The 23723-nt window shown below is 39.0% G+C and overlaps 2 protein-coding genes across 6 annotated transcripts; one reads left to right on the forward strand and one right to left on the reverse strand.

Moving 5' to 3' along the window:
• Positions 1-3203: 3203 nt before the first annotated feature.
• Positions 3204-16021, forward strand: tmem255a (transmembrane protein 255A). 5 transcript variants are annotated; one of them, XM_065958601.1, is made up of 10 exons: positions 3204-3591; positions 6614-6756; positions 7441-7503; positions 10770-10859; positions 12083-12148; positions 12321-12409; positions 12551-12622; positions 12911-13106; positions 14296-14442; positions 14631-16021. In XM_065958601.1, exons 1-10 carry the CDS (start codon positions 3537-3539, stop codon positions 14772-14774), a joined length of 1065 nt encoding a protein of 354 aa, XP_065814673.1. In that variant the 5' UTR covers positions 3204-3536; the 3' UTR covers positions 14775-16021. The 5 variants fall into 5 exon arrangements, with proteins under 5 accessions (XP_065814673.1, XP_020501075.1, XP_020501076.1 ...); XM_020645419.3 differs by having other exon boundaries at positions 3210-3591; positions 12938-13106; XM_020645420.3 differs by having other exon boundaries at positions 3213-3591; positions 12944-13106.
• Positions 16022-17384: 1363 nt separating this feature from the next.
• Positions 17385-23022, reverse strand: zbtb33 (zinc finger and BTB domain containing 33). The gene is made up of 2 exons (XM_020645418.3): positions 22708-23022; positions 17385-20770 (listed from the first exon to the last, which is right to left on the reverse strand). The coding sequence occupies exon 2, from the start codon at positions 20766-20768 to the stop codon at positions 18909-18911; it is 1860 nt and encodes a 619-aa protein (XP_020501074.1). The 5' UTR covers positions 20769-20770; positions 22708-23022; the 3' UTR covers positions 17385-18908.
• Positions 23023-23723: the final 701 nt, after the last annotated feature.

A 23723-nucleotide genomic window follows, 5' to 3' on the forward strand; every position in this document is an offset into this window, starting at 1 on the left:
TACCAGGAGTTCTGGGTCCCCTTTGAAGATTTCAGTGTGAAGCCAATTACAATTATCAACAACAATTATCAATTTCAAGTGTTAAAGTTTCTGGGTTAGAGTGGTTTGCTTCAATAAGATGAACATAAAATTATGCTTTTGAGTATATAATTGCCTTCTGATAGTTTTTTGTTGTGCTTTTCCAGGTTGCACAACATTGTACACAGACAAATATGTCAAATCACTTAAAATAGAGATTTTGTTAGATTTTAAAAAAAACACATTAAACTCTTAGGTCAGGAACGTGTTGAATCTGGGCAATCTCAAGATGATTCAGTTAACATCTCTTAAATGACCCATAAACCAAAATGTTTAAGTGATTTAAATTGTTAGGCTATTTAAAAAGGAGTGCCTTCAAAATCGTTTACAGTTTAGTCAACGCACACAGTCAGGCTTCTAATTTGGTTATGATTTTTGATCTATGTCCCATCTGTTTATTGTGTTTATTGTTGTATTTATGAACATATGAGAGCTCAGTTCACCAAAGTCAAATTCCTTGTAAGCATACCTGGTCAATAAAGCTGATTCTGATTCTGAGTCATGGTGAGTTTATGGCCTATACTGCAGTCAGTCAGCAGAGGGAGCACTTAATATTTGGCTTCATTGCAGGCGGATGTTGCTCCATCTATCCTAATACACAAGGCAAAAGCTAAAAATATGAAATTAATATACTGATAAATCAGAAAAGCTAATGCCAATAATTTCCTTTCTCAAACCATAAACAATCTTAATAATCCATCAAAAATTTATGGATTATTCAATTATTATTCATCGTAAAATACTTTTAAAATGAACACTGACAAGGTCATAATACTTGGTTGTTTTATTGAACATTGTGTAGCCTCTGGTTCTTTGCCTGACTCTTTTAATGCAAGACATGAGTTTCCCTCTAATTGGGTCAGATGTACAGGATCTATCAAACAAGTCTTTTATTTCAGTCCTATTACAAACTTTGAAGCCCTCAAACCTTTGAACACAGCACAATCTGCAGACCCTGATAAACTGGAGCTCTATCCCTTTTAAAGTTATCACAATGTATTGCCCCACCTTTAGCATATATTTTTAATCTTCCCCTGATCACTATAATGTCATTCATTAAATGTATTGATACTAAACAGCATCAGCCCTCTTTAATAGATCTTTCTAAGGCATTAGACAACTTGGACCACAGTACTCAAACACAGACTGATCAGTTAACAGTTAACATTTATACACTGATGAAAATGTAAAATGCACAATACCCACCCCAGACCAAACACTCTCCCATTTACAACTTGGTATTAGACAAAACAAAATTAATGCATTTTCATATGCTGAATCTAAGCCACTGAACCTGCCTTCAATGTTGTATGTATGACTGCGACTCAGAAATCTTTGTTACCTGTTGTCTGTTGGCCAGGACACTCTTGAAGAAGAGATTTTTAATCATCCCCTGAGGGAAAGTCAGGAGTATCCCATGGCTCACAAGTTAAAACATTTAACAAACAGTGAAAACAACAATGTTAATTTAAATTTGCATGAATAAAATTAACGGATGATTAAAATACTAAAAGTCTCTGCAGTCCTAAATATTTCTACTTCTTGACTAATAACTAATAAAGGTCAAATAAATACATTTAAAAATAAATAAAATAACCGTCTATGGCTATGTCCCAATTTAAGAAGAAAAAGAAGATGTTCTTTATTAATCCTGCAAGGGGAAATTCAATTTTACAATTTTTTTCTGTTATTGAACATGCTACACACACATAGGCTGATTTACATGCACAAACAGGATCCTATGGGCATGCATCAATGGAGAGATGTCAGAGTGAGCTGCCCACAAGGAGCTGGTGGGGTGTTTCTGTCCCATTGGTAGTTTCCAGACTTGGTATACCACCAGGACTTAAACTGGTGACCCTCTGGTTTTCAAACCCATGTCCCTACTGACCTACTGCTGAAATGAGGTTCAAACTCCAGCTCCTGCAGCAACATTTCTGATGTTACCTTGGGCAAGACACTTAACCTGAATTGCTCCCGCTGCTTTGTCGGCGGTGTATGAATGCAAAAGAATGGGATTAGTTACTTCTGATTGTCTTACCACATTGCCATCAGAGTGTGAAAGGGTGTGAATGTGACATGCGGTGTAAGAGCGCTTTGAGTAGTCCGAAGACTAGAAAAACGCTATACAAACTTAAGTCCATTTACCATTTACCATGATATGTAGGCTATATCCCGAAATCGATGTGAACAAATTCAAACGAGCTGTCGTACCTTATAGCAGAGGATTATTTCACTTTCAAATATAAGTTAGTAGTTTCAACTTAGTTTCAACATTACTAATGGAAAAAAAAACTTAGACAAAAGGGAGCTTGAAACTTCAAATTATCTTTAAAATAATAGGTTAAGCTGAGTGCTACAGTGGTGGCATGAAATAAAAGGGTAGTGTAGGCACACTGCAGAACTCCGAGACGAGCCAACCTGCTCCGCTGCTCACCTGTATGTATATCAAATTGGGCAGTCGTCACAATAAAGCCGGGATCAGGACTTAGAGACGCATCACTAAAGTAAACTAAATCTAGCCTAGGCCTACTTAGTCCAATGCAATGGTTGACGACGGTCTTGGATCTTGCATTAATTGATCTTCAGTGCAGGTTGAAATTGAACCACTATAGGCGAATCCAATCTTTTGCAGTCACCTTCTGGCACATATTTTAAAATGGCACAGCAGTTGTCACGGTGGTGGGTTTTTTTTTTAAAGCTCCTGTGAGGGGACATTGTGGTGGTGGTGGTGTGTATTTTTGGCGCCCCCTGTGGACAAAGCAGGACTATTTATCTCTTTGCTAATCTTGCCTTGTCCACAAAGAGTAGTGTTTTCTGACAAAAATCTCAGTCCTTTGTTTTTTTTAATTACCAAAGTGCAACTCACAATGAATCTCTGGCATGGATTTTCTAAAAGATGTTGCAGGAAGCTGTATAGACTTGTCTGACAGATGTAGAAAAATGCTATCTTCTCTCTTATTCTCTTTTACTTTTGTGGGTCATAGTAGGATACCCTACCTATTTATTTCAGTCAGTAGCTATCTTTAGGAGCCAAAAACTCCTCACTAATATTTACTTCAGTGGAAACTGGAAACTGATAGGCCTATGTCTGCTTTCAAATAGTAGGCTACATGTAATGACCGTGGAGTTTTTGCCCGTCTGAGTATATATGTGACATGCGCACATACGACCACCAGCTGCAGCGACCCACTGTCCAACACCGACTCGCCGTGAGGACAGAGACCGACCTGACGCGTCAGCCTCGGGGATGTAAATGAGACGGCTCTCGGGCTCAGCGGGGGACGGAGTTGTCAGAGAATGCAACAGCAAGCGAGCCCAGCGTCTGCATTAGCTAACGATTGTACACAGCGAATAGCTGCCAAATGTAAACCGCATATCACCGAGTCGTGATTGTTAGTTATTACATAGCAAGAGGGGACTGCAAAAGGGACTGCGCTTAACATCCTGCAGGCAGCATGCCTCCTCAAAGTCTTCAATCCAGCGGACTGACCCTCTCTGAAACAAGCATAGGTATGTGTGAACAAGGTCAACGGTGCGTCTGCAGCAGGTTTTTATTAGGCGAAATCATCGGCTGTATTCATTTTCTTTTTCCTTAACGCTTGGATGTTAGTGAAGGTAGACAGCTTCTTAAAACGACCAGGTAATATATTGACCATTTGCATTTCTTATAAAGTCGGTGAAAAACAGCAACAACCGTTTTATTTTATTTTTTTTGCACACAAAGGCAGACAAAAAACACTCGTTGCATCACAGTGGATGGTGTTTTCTGTCTGGCCCAGGCCGCAACGCGTCACTGCAGGTGCGGCGACGTTGAGTAACCCCGGCAGTGTTATTATAGTGTTTGGCTCTGATCGGTCACTGGCAAAAGATTTGGCAGGAGGCTCACCTGCTAGAGGTAGCCCACTATGCCAATTTCGACAATCTGTTTTTAAGGATGGATATCTGCAGTCTAAAGCAGGTCATCCTCACAAGATAGGTATAGATTTGTTGATTCAGTCTACACAGTGTTGCTGTAGTACGCTAATAGCACTTGATGATGTGTATTCAACTGAACAATTCTTTGAAGAACGATTTCTAGTTGGGCACTTTTTGTGAAAGAACATGTGATTTCACCATATGTGACTGCTTCTTGAAATCATGTACAAAGTGTCACTTTTGCCATGTCAATTGAACAATATCCAATATAAGACATGTCAGTTTTGGATGAGAACCATTTATTGTAAGTCAAAAATCATGAATTTACACCTCTCGTTTTTTTTGTAGTGCCACATCATTTCCCACTGCACTTAAAGTAGCCATGCGTGATTTCTAGTTGCAATCCCTTTCACCCAAAGAGTCAGATGACATTCAGTAAAACAACGCTCTTAATAAATAAAGTGCCAACATTTTGGGATACGTTATTATAGGCCTATTTGAGTTAAGTGTTAAACATGTTTTATAGTCACAGAATAAATGTGCTCACAATTTATTTGATATTGTAACAAAACTCCCAATGCTGCAGCTGAGATTTCAAGATTAAAAGAAAACCCAGAGAGGCTGTGTCCTTCATTGTGCAGGCACCATTGTTTTATCATTTGACTGAAACCATAAGCTTTCCGTGATGAGCATGGATGTTCTTTTTATTGATCTCCAGCTTGGCGCATCACTCACAGTGATGTCTGTCTGTGGCTTCCATACATTGATAAAAAAGAGGTGACAAAGATTCCTGTTATTAGTTTTTGTCCTTTAGTAATCTTTCTGAACATAAATACATTCTGATTAAATCAACCAGAAGCAGGCAGATCTTCCTCTATCATAGCTGGCTGTAATATTGCTCCTACTGAAACAAAGACATCAGAGACAAAAAGTGAAGACTGCATCTACAATTACAGGCAGCTCAATTCCGTCTCTTGCTTTAATGAATATTGTTAGAGATGATTCTCACCCAGCAGCTCTCCTGTTTGAAGAGATGCCCTCTGGGAGGAGTCTCAGATAACTGTTTTAAATCTGAGTGGTTTAAAAGATGTAAAGTCTATGAGGCTATTTGACTCTATGAATGTAAGCCTCTGGCACTTTAAGGTGTGTTTTATGTCTAACTTATAGTCATCTTTGTAATTATTTATACATTTTTAAGATGCTGGTTATTTGACATATTCTTTGGGTATTATAATGACTGGTACATTTTGTTTAATCTTCTGCCTGTCCTTAAGTGCTTAGGTTGAACAAAGGCATGGTTAAAGCAGGGCGCACAGGATCCATATATTAGAGTAAAGAACCTATGGCTGTTGAGCCTAAATCGACCTTTTAAATGAAACATTTGTATTCATTAATGGAACAGTACAGAAGGATGACTGGACGTTATTGCGCAGGGAACACGAATAAAGAGACATGGTGCCTTCAAAGTCCTCAGATACACGTTGGCAGACTCGAGCAGAGACGAGGTAAAGCGATGTTGTAAAGTACCTTTAGTATGCATTAAGATTTCCAGCATACAGGGCACTATTTCATGTAACCTTCTTTCATCTGAAAACCTTTGTATGTGAGTATTTAGTAGTGCTGTCGATTCATATGGGTCCAAATATTGACATTTGAGTACAAAGCATTTAGATTTGACATATTGTGTTGGAAATATGCATCAACTGCCCTCTACAGGTTGAAACCTGGCTACTGCAATTGACATTTCCTATTGGCTGATCTGTAGACAGGTGACGTATGTTGTACCAGCTTTGTCACCATTCCTATAAGAACTGTCAGACATAATCTGTAGGCTAGAGCTTAATGCAGAGACTATAAGAGAAGCTGTTGTAAATAGAAAATAAATCGAAGTATGGCGATTATAAAGTGCAAAAACTATTTATTTAAACATCTCACAGCCATAACAAATCCTACGTGGGGCATCATCTCCTCTCCTGATCTTCGCTATCCTCAGCATCGGCTGTCTCAGCACTCGCTGACTGTGTTAACGGTTCAAACTGATACGGCTCTGGACTGCTGTGGTCGTGGTCTACAGGAGACTCTGGAGGAGCGAAGTCCTCGACTTCAAACAACATTTCTGTCGCAAAAAGTGTTATTGCTGCTTTTCGAGTCATCGACTCATGGCTAAATAATCTAGTTAAACTTGCTAATCAGTTCATGTGAGTGTGTTTGTGTTTGTGTGTCGCAGACTGTCTGAAGTTGTGTCTTATCAACACATCTTGAGGTATTATTTATGGGAAGTTTCAATCAATCTGCTTTGTCACAACCCTGTGGGTGTGATTTGATCAGATTTGATATACCATGGCCCTGCAGCAATAACAAACAACCTCGCAGCCATCATCAGACGTCAATGTGACATTAATTTCATCCAGCTGAGTCCCATCGACTTCATGCAGGTGAGAAGAGAACAGAAAAAACACTTTTGAGAAGCAGTTAGAGGAACAATTATTGTCATTGTAAAGAAATGTGTTGGTGAAATTCCCTTTTTCAGTTAGTTTATAGTTTCATCTTCTCATTTCTAATCACTTTGCTGATGAGAGCACAAGCTGTAAATGTGAACTCTGTTTTACTCTTATAGGTTCCTTTAAGAGGAGGAAGAGGAAATCCATAATAGTGACGGTGTTGCTGCTCATCGTATCTGTGCTCATCCTCATCTTTGGCCTGGCAGCGACGACCAGGACGCAGAACATCACAGTGGGCGGCTACTACCCAGGAGTCATTGTGAGTGCACGGTCACACCTTGAAGAATGCCTGTTCACTGTCAGAGTTTATAATAAGTGAATTGTTTGGAGGCAGCGCTTCCCGCTCCTGGACTCGGATGAGCCTCATTACTGAAAAGTCTCTGAGGGGCAAATCTCCCCCACATTCATTATTCAGCATTATTGTCATTAGAGGCTGAGTGAAGCAAAGTGTGTCAGCCCATAAATGTGTTTTCTTTACAGTTATCGACTTTTAGCGTGCAGGGAAAGAAAGCAGTTTGTGGGGTAACATTTCCTAAGATGCTGAAATTTCAAATTCATCAGCGCCATAGATTAACCTGAAATTACTGAGTTAAGTGAGAGGATACAATACACTTTAAACAGAAACTCGCTAATCTTTAAAATGTGAAATTAAAGTAAATAAAGGGAAATTTAGAATAAATATATCAAAGAAACGTACTGAGATTTACAAAAGAGAATACAAACATGAGAAATCAGAGAAGCTCATTGATCTAAAAAAAATGCTCATAAATGAATATGTATTTTGCTTATCTTTAAAAGGGACTAATTTGAATATTTTGTCAACTTGTTGAAATGTCTCCCCAGGGCATCGCAGAAACACTTAACACTTGATTCATCCCTCTGTGCTATGAAATCAAAGCTTTATTAGATAAACGCCCTAACAGCTGTTTTCTCTCTTTTTCAGCTGGGCTTTGGCTCTTTTCTTGGAATTATCGGCTCTCATTTGATAGAGAACAAGAGGCAGATGGTAAGAGGATTTATATTACCTCAGTGCATTGAGATCACTTTTACTGCTTGGCGTCTCCGTGTCTCACACTCATTAAACTGCTCTATCAGTCCCAGTTACCCTTACGACAGCCGGCAGCTTGATTATGTTCTTAATTTGACAATATACACAGCAGACCCAGCCCGAACTGAGAGTCCCACTCCGCCTAAGGGAGTTTGTGTTGCAGTGCGAGTCTCCTGGGCTTCAGGGGCGACGCAGACAGAAATAGAAATGGGGTGTAAGTGGAGGAGGACAGATGTCCACGCTGGAATGTGGGGAAGGGAACTGCAGATGAGAGGAGCAGGTGGGAAATGCCAAGCAGGGACTGTCAGGGCTGAGTGAAGAATGAGTTTGAACTGACACACCTTTCCCATCATGCAACAGTGTTGGGATGCATGCAGTCCCATTCAGAGAGTGTGTGTGTCTGTGTGTTTGTGTGTTTGTGTGTGTGTGTGTGTGTGTGTGTGTATGTATGTCCAGCTATGACCGCTTGTACAACTCTGCCCTCGATTTGTGATAGACTATAAAATATTACTGCATAGTAAATGTGCTGACGTTATTTATGGTTTAGGGTATTAGGGGGACATTACTAAATAAATCAGCCATATAAATAAGCGTATGAACAGAAAATTAAATAGTGATGGACAACTTTCATTATTATTTATTTATTTTTAATTTATTTTTCAGACCTAGTACAACGTTATGTGTGGTCTCTTTTTTTTTTGTCCTCTTACTATAGCAGTGTGTACATTTTTTGTAATACTTCATACAGAGAGCTACAACTCACAGCAGGTCAGAGATACCTGTTGTGTAACCATTGAGTTGTTTCAGGGAGGTTTTAAACATAATCACAGTAATCAAGATGTGGGCTCAGACAGAGCAGCACAACCAGATGTTAACGGAGAATTCTGAGATTTAGTTGATTATCCTTTAATTAACAACTTGTGAGAGAGGGAGGGGGAGCTTGTACGGACGAGCAAGAGGGATAGGGAGCCTTGCATTACGCACAGAGGTGGACAGCCAAGAAACAAAAACTTCTGTTCTTATGTAACTCCAGTGGTGATTCTAGAGTCTGTTGGGGCCCTAGACAATAGTTCATTGAGGGCCCCTTCAACCACTATTATATCTAACAGTGTCCTGATGCTCTTTCTCTTTTTTTTTTCTCTCCCAGACAGATAATTCCTCTTCATTTTCTTTCAGTAATTTTCACTGATGAACTTTGTTTTTTCACAGGAGTAATACATGAAAGCAGGGCAATGAGAGTGAGTGCTGATGGGGCCCCATTAGGGAGGTTTTGTACTGTCATTGCAAACTTTGCACATTTTTGAGCTACTGCTGCGGTTTAAAGTTTGTCAGCCCTCGGGGGCCCTAAGTGGCCTGGGACCCCAAACAGGTGCCTGCTTTGCCTGTTGACAAGCAGTGCCTCTGTGTAACTCAGTCTACCAGTGAAGTGTTTACAGTCTCTGTTAACAAATTGATGCTGTCCAAACAACTCTTAACACACATTCTGTGTGCGTCCACTTGTCACTGTCACTGCTCTAAAATGGTCTCAGGCCGTGTCGGTGTTCCCTTTCGGAGTGAGTTTTGTGACCTGTGAATTCTAAAATACTCTTAAATCTGCTCAATCTGTCAATGAGCTGCTGTTAATTCCCTAACTATTAATAATCCTAAACATTCAAAGGAGTTGATTATGAACTTACATAGCAAAGAGTGTGACATTACTATATAGAATTACTTCTTTCAGCACAAAACTTAAATTGACTTCCAGCGTCCCTGGTTTACAGCCTGGTTAAATAAACAGACTTTGGGCTCTTGACGTCATTTCTTTATTCTTAAATAACGATGAAGTGATTTTAATTAAAACACATCCTTTTGGATTATAGTAATGTAAAACATAAGTGTGCATATTGCAAGCACACTTGGCTGAGATGAGCTCTATGTAGCTGTTTTAGCCAGGAGGCTAAAGGCCTGCCTCAGCTCCACCTCTTTGCCTGTATCTGCATTGATTTAAATTTATGTGGGGATTACATTCACAAAGCTTCTTCAGAAACCAAAGCATGACGTCATTAAGACTTCCCCAATTTTTCATAGAGTCTATGGTTACAACCCACATTTTGAGTCATGAGAAACAATAATTTGGTTTATCTTTAAATGGCTGGGATCATGTGAAGTTGATAGAAAACATAAACTGAGATTCCACTAATGCTCAGAGAACTCAACAGTAAACTGTGAAAGAGAGCTTCCACTTCCAAAGTATTACAACCAGTAAAGTATGAGGCATAAACCAAGTCATTATTGCTATAAGTAGCTTTTAGATTTCGCCATTCTACTTTCTATGATATAGGATCTAATGGATCTGTCGATGGTCATAAATGATCTTTTAAAAACATGTCGCTAATTGGTGATAATAAACACAGCTGATAAATTGTTCTTTTTCTATGTAACGTAAAATATTCATAACTAAATGTGTTACCATCGAAGTGAATTTTAAGAAAACATTCTCAGATTGAATTCATTGAGTGTAACACTAAGTTGGTGTCCTTCATGGGGGCTGTTTGTTGGATTTCATCAGATTTGATTGTCAGTAGCCTACAACCTCACAACTTTGGTCAAACTCGACTTTGACTTTTCCAGCTTAGGTTTGTTGTCCAATTGAAACCTGTGAGAAGAGTAGAGAGAGAGGAACACCCACAATGTAGATATCCTTTAATTAAAATAAAACAACTGACTGACATTAGTTATGCAGAAAATAGTTGTAAAGTTGTTCACAATTAGAAAATGATTGCGAGATTAAGTCTCAGGCCTGTTAATGATCAAATATAAAAATATGTAGTTGAAAAGTCCTTATGCTGCTGAATGTGTCATAGAAATCTTGGCGCAGGCATGAATCAGTGTTATCACTTGCTGCTGAATTAGTTGCGTCACTCCTGTGCCTCCCTCCTGCCAGCGCAGGCCGCTGCAGACAGGATGCAGCGTCGTGTAACTGAATACATGCTGTCTCTCATTGAGAGGTGACAGGAGGAGAGTCGGGCGAGTGGCAGGGGGGGAGTTAAGGGGTTTCAGTGCCCATAAAGAGCCGGGCAACATGCCAGCCACAAACACCTCAGGAGCTAGGTGACAACCACAGCGCTCTGTCAACGTTGTCCTTACTCAGCCCCCCTCCCCCATCCTCATCCAGAGGAGTTCACGGTCAGAGAGAGGCAGGATGATGCACAGACTAGTGATGATGGTAATGTTTTCTTTCACAGTTAGTGGCGTCTATCGTCTTCATCAGTTTCGGAGTGGTGGCGGCCTTCTGCTGTGCGATTGTCGACGGAGTCTTTGCAGCGAGGCACATTGTAAGTATCACTACAGTTTCATTTTATTAAAGTACACTAATAAATAATTAATATGGACAACACATACGCACAGACTTATAACAAGGTCAATCAATGCCTTACCCATTAAAGCTTAATAGACTCTGCATTAGATACAGTATATATTTAACATGTTCCCTCTCGCAAGGATTTGGCTCACATATGGCAGTCTGCAGCTGCTGCACTCTCTGCAGCAAGATAAATATATTTTGTGGTAAAAGGAGATTGTTCTCCATTAGGCAAAGTACACAAACAATGAATAACCTCTAATGCACTCTTCACCAATTATGCAACAATGGGTGAGGGCTGGGTGAAAAGGGATATCAAATTCTCATTTGCCAGTGGTGTCAAATGAAGGGACAATGGATCTTTCTTTTACTAATCACTTTTAGTTCACTAAAGCACAGAGAGACACACTGTTGAATAACATAGCATGAGTGACAGCAAGGTGATGCAATGTAATGAGTAGATGCCTTTAAACAATTTTACGTCTGAAACTGAATTCAAAGACGGAAGAAAGAAAAGGCTGTGTAACGTCTAAGAACAATGAACCTACAGACTGGTTTTCAACATTTCAACATGGTGTTCTGTTAAAGATGTAAAGGATTAATAACTTGATTGAAAATGGAAACGCTCAATTTGTGAAAAGACTTTACAGAGGACAATACAAGCCATAACAAGGGGAAATCTGACACAGAGACCCTTTAAAGGACTGGGTCTTAACATTACAACCCACAAATTATTGACATTATAAACCTGGAGTGAATAGGCTCAGAAATCAGGGAGAGAGACGTTACTGTATTTATTGATTGCATAGATATAACCTGAACATTTGAGAGATTACCCTTTTTGACTTGCAATAGGTTCATCTGGGTGTTCTTTTTGTCTTTTTCTGTTCCGTCTTGGACTTTTTTTTTTATAATTTAATTTGTGTGGATTTTAAATTCATGTTTGTATGAGTGGACCCCAGGAAGAGAAGTCACTACTTAGGTAGTGGCTAATGGGGATCCAAATAAACAATAAACAATAAGAGAGAGTGGGGAACGACATGCCCGGAAAGGAGCCACGGGTCGGACCCGAACCTGGGCCACCTGCCCAGAGTACCACAGCCTCCACACACGGGGTGTTTTTAGTCATGAAATTGGTGACGAGTGCCTTGAATTGCGCTGTAAAAACACACAATCATATTGTTCATTTTATTGCAGGACCTCGGGCCTCTGTATGCAGGACGATGTGAGTACCACTCCAGTGAGAACTCAGCTGATCGAGATGTAAGAAACAACACATTTCTACGTCTGTTCACAGAAATCCAATGGTTTTGTCCTCAAAGCATGTTTTTGATCTGAACCGTCCATCAGCACAGTTTGTTGGAAGTTGTACAGAGATCTATCTAGGACCAGTACCCAAAACGAGGAGACTATAAAATCATTTTTTGACCTTCAGGTGCCCTGTCACACATCATCACGCTCACCCTGCAACCTGCATGTAAAGAGCAACACCTGCTACTGCTGTGAGCTCTACAAATGCGGGAAGTGAGTACACCTGACACACACCTGACTTCCATACCTGCTTTCTTGTGCTGTTTTGCTGTGCTTTTGTGGGAGATTATTTTGCACTGCAACATTGATTGTATTAGAACAAGACTGTTTCTTTTCTTTTAACCTTTGTTTCAGAGAACATCCTCTTATGGGACTTCAGAATAAAGATGTTTTGAAAAAGTTTAGGAAATCATCCATGATTTGGAAGTAGGTCCCTTTTTTCTAGAACATTTTTGGCCATTAATGATGAACTTTTTAATTGAACCTTAGTTATTATGTAGAGTTTTTATAATTTAACCCACCATTGAAATGTGGTTTTGGGTGCCATTTCCTCTGCATGTCCTCGACCCATGTCTGTTTTACTTTGAACCACAGACATCCATCTTTTACAGACGTAAACTCATTTATCTATATGAATCATCTTATGTACCTCATCTTGTCCTTTATAAAAATACTCACCAATGTTATCAGTGATTTCTGTGGCTTGACTGTTAGCTGTTCCCCTCTCTGTCCCACCCACTGGGCTAGCCGAGTAGAGGTAATTGGAGGCTACCATGAGTACACGGACGTGGGGAGCTGCCAGGATGTGGTGCACCTCTACCACCTGTTATGGTCTGCTACCATCCTCAACATCGTGGCCCTCTTCCTGGGCATCATTACTGCTGCAGTGCTGGGAGGCTTCAAAGACATGGTAGATCAAGTTAATGTAGCAAAGAGTTATATTTGTCAGAATGAGTTGACTTTTAAGGTTGTGTGTTGCACATTTCACCAGGGTACATAAAAGTCCTAAAAGGCAATATACTGGTAAATATTCAGTGGAGGCCTTATTAAGTATTTCAGTTTCCTAATTCAATCTTTCAAAACTCTTAAAATGTTACAAAACTAGAAAATGGATTCAGGGAATCATAACACTATGTGTCCCTAATCTGTTTACAAACCCCCCTTATTTTGGGTAAAGTTCATCCTCTACGTCTTTTACCTGCTCCACTTTTCAGAAAATGTGTGCTCTAACAGGCTGTGTGGAGATTTTCCCTTCATGATGTCACAAAGGGCAGTAACCCCTCCCCCCAGGTGGGCGACACTCCCACAGCTAGGTGTTTGTTCTGCCCTCTGAGTCTGCTTTCTCACCATAATCAATAAGACATGGTTCTAAAAAAAAATCCTGAGACAACAAAGGCCATCCATAGAGGGGCGTGGTTAGAAACAGCTCATTAGCATTTAAAGCTACAGGCACAGAAACAGCCTGTTCTGAGCAGGGCTGAAATAGAGAGGTTTATAGGCCTGATCAAATGCAGGATCAGAATTGATTTTGAGCAAGAAACATCCCTGACATGTTTTGGGGAGCTCTGAGACTTATTTAAACTGGTTGAAAATGAGGATAGTATGCAACCTTTACATTTCAGATCATTATCCACTGATATACCATTTTCCTGTTGCATCCAACAGCACTCTTATTTTGTCTCCAGATAAGATCCTCAGAGGAGATCGTTTGTATGCTTGCTAGCCAGCCGGCTAGCATTCAAGCGGCCTGGACTACAAAGTGTAGTGGAAAGATTTCATAACATTGCTTAAAACTTTGATTTATGCAAACATGTTGTTCTATTCTTCGAAATTTCAAGAACGGACAAACACTTGATAAAATGCAGTAGAAGAACGATTTGTAATAACATTTCTCAGCCAATTATATATCTTTTTTTTATCTTTTAATGACTTTTTCACTGGACCAAAAAAAAAAATCATGCTTTATGTTACAGTCATCATGTGGGTATAAATGTTCCTAGTCTTTGGTGATTGACGTTTTCCCTTTAACTTGAGAGAAAACTTGGTGTAAAGTCATTTTAGGACTGAAAGACACTGATCATTATGTGTTTGTCCTTTAGACTCCCTCTGCTGCCTTAGAGAGCTCATCTGAACCAGAGGCCATGACAGCTCCTGTCCCATCTGAGCCTCCTCGACCCACCACCTCCATCAACTCCTATTACAACACTGCCCCCTGCCTGCCACCGTACACTGCCTATGACATGCAGGTACAGAGTCAATATTAACCTGCAGTACTGCATGATATCCTATATATTAAGTCAAATTTCCTTTGCAACCAGTTTCCCCACTGGGGACAAACAATGTTAATGATTGAATATTCAGGAGGAGCACTCATTGTTCGAAATTCAAAGACATAAAAAAAGTCATTCCACTGAACATGTGTCCTTTCCTGCAGGGCACCTATTTGTTCCCTGACTCTTCAGGTCTGTCAGATGACTCCCAGTCTGGAACCAGCCACCTGTGGCCCACTATGATCCCTCCACGCTACTCTCCTCCCCACAACCATCCTGATGAGAAGCCCCCGCCGTACAGCCCCTAACATGGCAACTAACACAGAGGGCACGTCACACTTAGCAGGAAGTTTGAGATCAAATAGTCTGAATGCACAATTCCTCTGGGCTCTTCCTCACAGTCGCTGAGGACTGAGTTGAAACACGAGTGGGAGAAGGAGAATGGACATGCAGCACGCTAACGTTGACTTTAATCCAAAACAAAACACAACAGTGTGTGTTTGTCTGAGCACTAAGTACACTCACGCATGCACGTTGTGTACGTGTGTGTGTGTGTGTGTGTGTGTGTGCATAAACACATCAAGAGAGAGGGAGACAGCAGGTTCAAAGCCAGGACTTTATTCACATCTGTCTGCCTTAATGCAAAATGGACTTCCAGTGCTGCAGTTCTATGTCAGCTGGACTTAAAGGTGAACAACTCTCCTGCAGCTCATGCTTTTTGTTAACCTCTCTTTAGTTCTTAATGTAATGTGAATGCTTCTCTGCTGCAGGTGATACAGGCGATAATATCCTCTCTATTTCTCCTCCAGGATCTAGACTCATTAGCAGCGCTACGAACCTTTAAGAGAGTCAGCTTCAAGCTTTCTTAATCTGAGTCAGTCAGGAAAATCAAACATTGTAGAGCTGTAGGCCCAACAGTTGTTTCTTTAGCAGTTAATGATGTCGATGTGCATTACTAGCAGACGAGGTTAGCAGTATTTGAGCTACTTCATGCTAATGATGTATGTACAGCAGTATGATATAATACAGATGCTCTTTCAACAGATAGGCTTATGGTATACATCAGATGATTATGATATCTATTTAGCAACTTTTAAGTTTAACGTCAGACATATCTTGATTAGTGTACACTGTATGGGGAACTTTGCAGCGCAGTGTTTATGAAGAAATAACTTATTCAGCAGTAGAAGTAAAATCAGGATGGCTAGCAGTTACTCTAGAAACCATATTTATTGTATTTTCACTAAAGGCTGCAATGCAGGTAAACATATACAGTCTCTGTCTCTTTGTAAGTACAGATAATAATTACATTTAAACGCCAAAATGTGTTGTTACTAGTAAGGCTGATTGTGAACAGTCAGTGCTGGATTCACTGACCCGAGGTAGAGACTCAAGACTTCAAAAAATAAGAACTCACAGAGGATAATCGTGTAAATTAGAATTGGTCTTCCTCAGCTTTTATCACTGCTTTTTATAATTTCAAGAACACATTCTCAGGGGCTGATTATCAGTTCCTTTTTGTCTTGCCATTAAAAATGTTTTGTGTCATTTCAAATGGTGTTTGATCCTTCGTGTTGAGCAACAAGTGTAGCTCCAATGATGGCAGTGTCCATTGGCTCACCACATTTTCAACAGGTGGATGAATAAAGATGATACTTTGAATAGACATATATACAGTAGTATCCCAGAGGATGAATCTGACTGGATTTGTTGATCCCTGTACGTTTCATGTAGTGCCACTACAAGGTTAGAATTTCTGGATGTTGGTGAAATGTCTCGATCGGTGCTAATTGATTCATGTGAAGTTGATGCTCACTTCATTTATCAAAATACCATGTTCTTGCTTGAAAATTACAGAAATGCTGAAATTCAATTGTGCATTTGAATTCATACATAATCAGCAGCTTCATCTTCACAGTCACATATTTAAAATGTGTAAGGAAAACATCCTGCTGTCTTTTTCCTGTCTAATAAGACGAACAGAGTTACAATGACTGACATCTGCAATGAAATGAGAGAGGGTTAAGTTTAGTGTCACTCGTAAACTGGGGTCATGAGGCTGACCACCTCCAGTTTAAATTTAAACTTTTAAATTTAACTTGCCATTTATAGTACCCTATTATGAAGTAAGGATGGAGGCTATGTGAGTCTGCACATTTTTTTGCTCCAGATAACCTGAAAGTACTTACATTTGATTCCCAAGACTGTATGAAGCCTGAAGATAAAGCTGTCCAACCCTACGATTTGGCACCATCTTCTGGTCAAACACTCAATCTGCAAAATCTTTGCTTTAAGTCTTACACCCTCAAACAAAGCCTCATCTGTATCTGTATGTGCATTAAGCATGAGCATGTCAACATTGTTTTAGTGAGAAAGTTAGCAGTAGTATTTCAATCAAAGCACCATGACCAGATGTTAGCATGGGTGTGGACTAGTGTTGTTGACCTCAACTACATCAGAGTACCAAGCATGGGTTGAAGGCTCTTTAGGGACAGCAGATCACAGGAAAGAGGTCTTTGTTTATTTACTAAGGTGTGATGACGTCTGTTTGTTTACCTGTGTTTGTTTGTTTTATTTTGCTTGTAATTACATTTTGATCGTTATCAAGATTTTCATGGTTTTTCACCTTTGGATGCTGCAGAAGAAGCAACATTGCATCGACTCACCCCACTTTTGAAAGTAGCAGATTTGAACAAGCTGGTAGAGCAAGACAATTAAGTTAGAAATAGTAAAAGAATAATTTATTTACCATCAGTGAACCCTTATTGCTAGCTTAATGACAAAATGAACCTTTGTTGTACAATGCCACACCAGCAGAACTGGTTAATTACAATCTATTTTAAACATATTAAATACATCTGAAACTGTTAAATTGACCTACACAAAATTAAAAATTCACATAATTTATAACCTGCTAATTAAAAAAACAGCCTGTATGGATTTTATTGAATTAAACAGAATGGATCCATGTTATCACAAATTTTTCCCAATCACACTGATCAATCACTACAATTTGACAACAATGGAAAAAAATAAAGTGAAAAGGCAACAGTCTTTACAAAGTCTTCTGTCTGACCCAACTCTAAGTGCTATATGGTCAAGCTGTGGATATCCTCTTAAAATATTAATTCTAAGATCACAATAATAGAAAATCCCTACCCTATGTTATGCGGTCAGCACATTTTAGCATCCAATTTAGAAGAAAAAAAGTTTCAACATCAGAAATAAAAATGTACAGGTGTATTAGAATAAGACAGAAGTTGTTTCCTGGACAAAACAAATTGTTCTTCCAGCCACTGGAGAGTTAAACGTCTAATTCTTCTTCCACATAGTCCGGATCATCAATGTTCACAAAATGAAAAACTATACTTCAGAAAAGAATTCATATTCTTTTGTACAGAAACAAGTTGTAAACAGGAAACAGGAATGAGTCGAGTCAATCTGGCCCACAAAGTTGATATTATTGACGGACTAAATAGAGAAACCTTTTATTTCATCACTAGGCGTATTTCATTTATACAGATGAACCACATGCATGGGTGTATCCAGTGCTGAAAGATACAAGAGTCACCTGGTTATTACCATTTTAGAATAAGTATCCCTACTTCTATTTCAGAGGTTTTTTTTCATGACTTCTAAGATGTTAATATTTTTTGCAAATGATGATTTATCACTGATAAAAACATTTTTAAAAAATGATTACACTAGCTGAGTTACATTAAGGTGCCGTCTTATTTCACTTTCATAATGCCACTTTTTGCTCTATCTCCCTCTTACATGGATTGAGATGTTATGTCTAAGTTGTTTCAGCATTCAAAGTCAAATCTTAAGACTTTTGTTTTATTAAGCGTTGTCATTGTCATTGTACACAGAGCTGCACAATAGCAGCAGCATTACAGGCTGAAACATTTACAAATCTCAAAAAGTTTCCATCGTTCGTAAATCTTTTACCAAGAACCATTATTTCATTATTTCCTGGTACACTGCTTGATTTCAAGTTATCAAATTAATATCTATCTGCTTTTAGAGGCGCGTTGGATAGGAGCTGTCTGCCTCCCTTAAATCCTTCATCTGTTTAGATGGTGAAGTTAAAAAATTTAAGAAACAAGGCTTAAACACTACTAGCATAAATGTGTAGTCAGGCTGACAGTTGTAGCTTATTGAAGTCCAATAAAGGTAAAACATGAGACATGTGCTCACTGATACAGGAATAGGAAAAGTCAAAAAGAATCAAAGCTTCTTACTTAACAGCCAACTCCAATTTGACTAGCAAAGCTCTGAGCTGAGTATAGCTCAAAACACTTTGATAAACTGAGTGACTACTTGATGCTGACACTATGGAGAATTACAAAAGAACATTAATGACGTAAAAACCACAGAGAGGAAAATGGTTGTGGGGATGGGGCACCTAAAAGGCACAGATACCAGAGCACAGGTGTAGCTCAGTAGGTCTCTGGTATTACAAAGTCAAACTCTGTGGCTCCCTGAGGAGGAGAGTTCATAGTTGACCGTGGACCAGGGTTAGCGTCAGGCTCGACAAAGATGTCATCCCAGTTCAACATCCTTGTCTGTGTGGAGGACTGCATGTCTCCGCTGACGCTGGTTATGTGATGCACGCTGCCATCCTCAGATATGACAGGAACCCCCTCCCCACCGGTCGTCCAAGAGTATGACTTCATCTGCACTGTTTTACACGGCAGCAATCGGTATAAGTTGTTGTCCTTGTCGTCTTTCTCCTTCCTCCCGCTGGGATCCTGGTTGTGGGCCGCCTTGCAGTGGGTGGAGAGTACCTGGTAGTTTAGGAACATTTGATTGCACAACAAGCACTGGTACCGCCTCTCTCCTGTGTGGTGGATTTCATGTTTAGTTCTGTACTCGGCCAGAGCAAAGACCTTGTCGCAGTAGCGACACGGGTACTTCTTTTCCCACGAGTGGGTGTTGAAATGACGACGGAGACTCGTCAGACACACATAGGGGCGCTTGCAGACAATACACACGTAGAAGGTCTTCCCATCCATGATCAGCTCGTAGTGATCCTCGAGCTCTAGTTTGTTCTTCTTCCTGTTTGGGCTGGTGTTCAGTGACGCTTCTGTTTTATCACACAGTTTTAAAGGCGTTGCCATTAACCTCTTCCCTTTATTGGCTTTAGAGCCTCCTTCCCCTGGATCCTCCTTCACTGGGACAATGTCATACGTATCTTCTCCAATATTAGCATACACTTTACAGCCTGATGAGATTGAATCAATCTCTGTGGCTGTATTGAGTGTCACCGTTTTCTTTGCTGCTATACCTGATTTGACAATGTTTGTTTGGTTTGCGGGGCCAGCCACATCTAGGAGCCTTATTTTGAAATCACCTTGCTGGGTTGAAGTAGCAACATGCTTCTTTTGGACTCCCATTATGTCACTATTTTCAGATGACTGAGAGGCACTCAAGGGCTCGGGGGTGAAACTGCTCGACCTTACAGGTGTTGCAGGAGCACTTTCTGAGAGAACTCTTGCGGGGGAAGAGGAGTTGTTGGAGCTGCTGTCTGGACTGCGCAGAGGGCTGCTGTTTGGCAAACTCTGGGTTGTACAACTGATGCTCCGAGGCTTTGCGGAATACGTTTTCAAGGTCACTCTGGCTTTCTCTTTCTGTTTTTCACTTGAATCATTTGATTCTTCACTTTTCTTTGACGCAACATCTTCTGATTCACCTGAATCCAGATCTATCACCTCACCAGAGGGAGTTTTTTGATTTGACGCTCTTGTTTGAGCATCTGTTTTTGAGACAAACATAACATCACTGTCCGAGTCGTCGTCATTCCCTGCAGGTTTGCTTGTCTGATTGAATTCCTCCGCAGATATTGAGAAAGACTCTGTGATCATCGGCATCATCTCTGCGGATGTGCCACTTTTGTTTTCCACCTCTTTAGACAAACCAGGTAGGCCTTTGACTTGTGATAAAGGGGATGCCAAGTTTGCAATGAACTTGACACCGAGTATTTGTCCAGCATTAATGAGCTCCTCAAGCATGTCAGAGCGGACACGGAAAATCTTGGAGCTGTAAATGTAGTTGAGAATCTCTTCGAAGATTTCTGCTCTGATGAAGTTCAACTCAATCACTTGTCCAGCCACACTGAAGAGCTGGTGGAAATATGTACTTGAAGCAGACAGGATTGTTTTGTGAGCTCTGAATTTCTTGTCCTGTATAATAATGGTGACGTCACAAAACAACCCATGATTCCGCTGCTCGTTCATGGACTTCAGAACAGCTGTTGAATACTGTGTATCGGTCGCAGATATCAGCTTTAGACTTGGCATATCTGTAGAGAGAAAAATGAAGGAAGAAAATGAATAAATCAGAATCATGCTTCTGAATGCACAAGAAGATTCTGTTGATTGCAGTTTATTGACAGCAGGATAATACAAGGTTCTTCAACAATAAATGACATTTAGAATGAAGCTTGGAAACTATTTACATATCCTGATTATCCTGTTTTAATCTAACAAACATCATAGACACTCTTGTACTTGATCTAGAAATTTAGCTCAAGCTTATGTTTGCCATTCTACATGTGTGACCGTCGGTTCTTAGTCCTTTAGCTTCTTAAAACAATAACAGTCAAATACTGCCTGCAGTCCTACAAGCACGATAATTATAATGGTGTAAAGTATCTTAGGGATGTTGAGTCATAGTCCATTAGGCTGGTGTTACAGATTTGGTTGGATTGTAGTTAATAATTTAGAGGGGTGAATTAGGGCTGGGCAATATATCGAGTTTTTAAGATGTATCGATATATTTTCAAACAAGATAAAGGATAAGACAATATCGTTAATATCGATATAGTTTATGTTGCATTAAAATAACGTTACAGAGGTGCCAGGTCGTCTTTTTCCTCACCTCACTGACTGTCTGTCCCTCCTAACCCTGCTCCTCCTCTCTCTCTCTCTTTTATTGTATTTAAGCAACATTTGTATGTTATAATATTACTTTTTAAATTCACAAACACGTAGCTTATTTTTCCACGTGTTTTCACTGTTAATAAAAGGCATATCGATATATATATATCGAGTATCGCCATTCAGCTAAACAACATCGAGATATGAGTTTTGGTCCATATCGCACCAGCGTGTTTTTATAGGTTAATTTAAATATTTTTAAGTAAACTGACACTGACACTTTACACTGTTTACATTATTCTATATTTTATATTTTGTACATTCAGATAATTCTTTTTTTAATTTTTACATTATATTCTATTTTACTGGACCCTGGACACTTTACACTGTTTACATTACTCTATATTTTATATTTTGTACATTCAAATAATTCTTTTTTTACATTATATTCTATTTTACTGTATATATGGGTATTGGTAATTTGACTGTTTATTGCACGGCCTTGCGGAACAGTCCTTACATTTCACTGCACATCTGTATGAGCGTGTGACAAATAAAATTTAAAAAAAATCTTGAATCTAAAAAAAGTGCCAGTCTTAGATTGCAGACAAACTATGTGACATTACCACTTTAAATCCAAACATGTATATGGCTTTTTATATTCCTACATTATTAGAAAATTCATTTAAATTCAATAAAATACACATGCAAGCTTAACGTCCTAATGGGTATTCTTCCCTCATCACATTTAGTAATCAGATAGGATAACATAACAGGCTTAAACCCGTTTTATCAAGCATTGCAGATGAAAACCTGCAGAGAGCTTTGCTTCTTCATCAGGACTGGTGTTGACTGCACCTGCTGAAGCTGACATTATCTAATAAACAGACTATTGTTCAGGTACTATCACAATGATTGTGTCCACATAGGAAGCACGACCAATTAGGGGAGAAATGTTAAAAATCCTTTCTAATAGCCTTATAAAGAATACTAGGCACATTATGCATGTTGAGTAAGGCAACAATAACATTAACTTAGCTTTCAGTTCAACATTAGCTTTCCAAAGTTACTCATGTTTAGGTCTCGCATGGCATCGAGCTACTTCTACTGCACACTGACGACATGATTACCTACTTTGACGTATAAACTCGAATTGATGTCCATGTTTATAAACTAATTATGTCTTTTTATGTCAATTAGCTTGCACAGACATTAGCTGTCTTTCCTTCTCCTTCCGTGTTAATGAAAAAGCTCGGCCTACTCTGTAGCATGCTAGCTTCACATAAGACTCCCCACACTACACACTACACCGCGAAATACTGCTACTTCAACTATTACATACTAAGCTCATTCTATTTACCTGCAGCCCAGATGTTTTCTGCCAAGACTAAGTGGGACAGTCACAGCCGACTGTGGTAACTTGTGGTAACTGGGTCCAGACAAAGGCTAACAACAGACTGACTCTCTGAGCGCTAACAGAGACTCGTTTGTTGAGCAGCCACAAGGAGCCGCTATCATTCATTCAAAACTAACAATTACACTATCAAAACTGCATGTCTTCAAAGTCAGTTAATTTTTTTTTTTTTTTAAATAAATTCGGACTTATAACTGCGTTAAAGTAATGCCCGGGCGTTATTTCAGCTGAAAGTTTAAACTTTTTTCCACCCTGGGTTTGGCATTAAGATAACTTCCGGTTCAGTGGATTCGCTTATAAAATAAAAGTACTGAGACTTTGATGACAGAATAATTTGTTAATTATTAATTATTATAGATATATAATAATAATTAAAGTTTTCGGTTAAAATTTAGTTTTCAGTTCTGCTGGTCCAAATGAATTAATTATAAAGATGGCAATGTGCAACTTTGAATTATTATTTATTTATTATTATTTGATGACAGAATAATTTGTTAATTATTAATTATATATATATATATATATAATAATGTAGTTTTCAGTTTTGCTGGTCCAAATGAATTAATTATAAAGATGGCAATGTGCAACTTTGAATTATTATTTATTTATTATTATTTGATGACAGAATAATTTGTTAATTATATATATATATATATATATATAATAATTAAAGTTTTCGGTTAAAATGTAGTTTTCAGTTCTGCTGGTCCAAATGGATTAATTATAAAGATGGCAATGTGCAACTTTGAATTATTATTTATTATTATTTGAATTGCCCCCCCGGGGACAAATAAAGTTTTTTTTTTAATTGAATTGAATTATGCCTTTAGATAAGATAAGATAATCCTTTATTTATCCCACAACGGGGAAATTTACAGTGTTACAGCAGCAAAGAGCAAAGATTGCAAACAAAAAAGTGAACACAGTACAATTTAAAAATACAAATAAAAATTAAGAATGTA

The sequence above is a fragment of the Labrus bergylta genome, chromosome 9, assembly GCF_963930695.1.
Source record: "Labrus bergylta chromosome 9, fLabBer1.1, whole genome shotgun sequence".
NCBI lineage: Eukaryota > Metazoa > Chordata > Actinopteri > Labriformes > Labridae > Labrus > Labrus bergylta.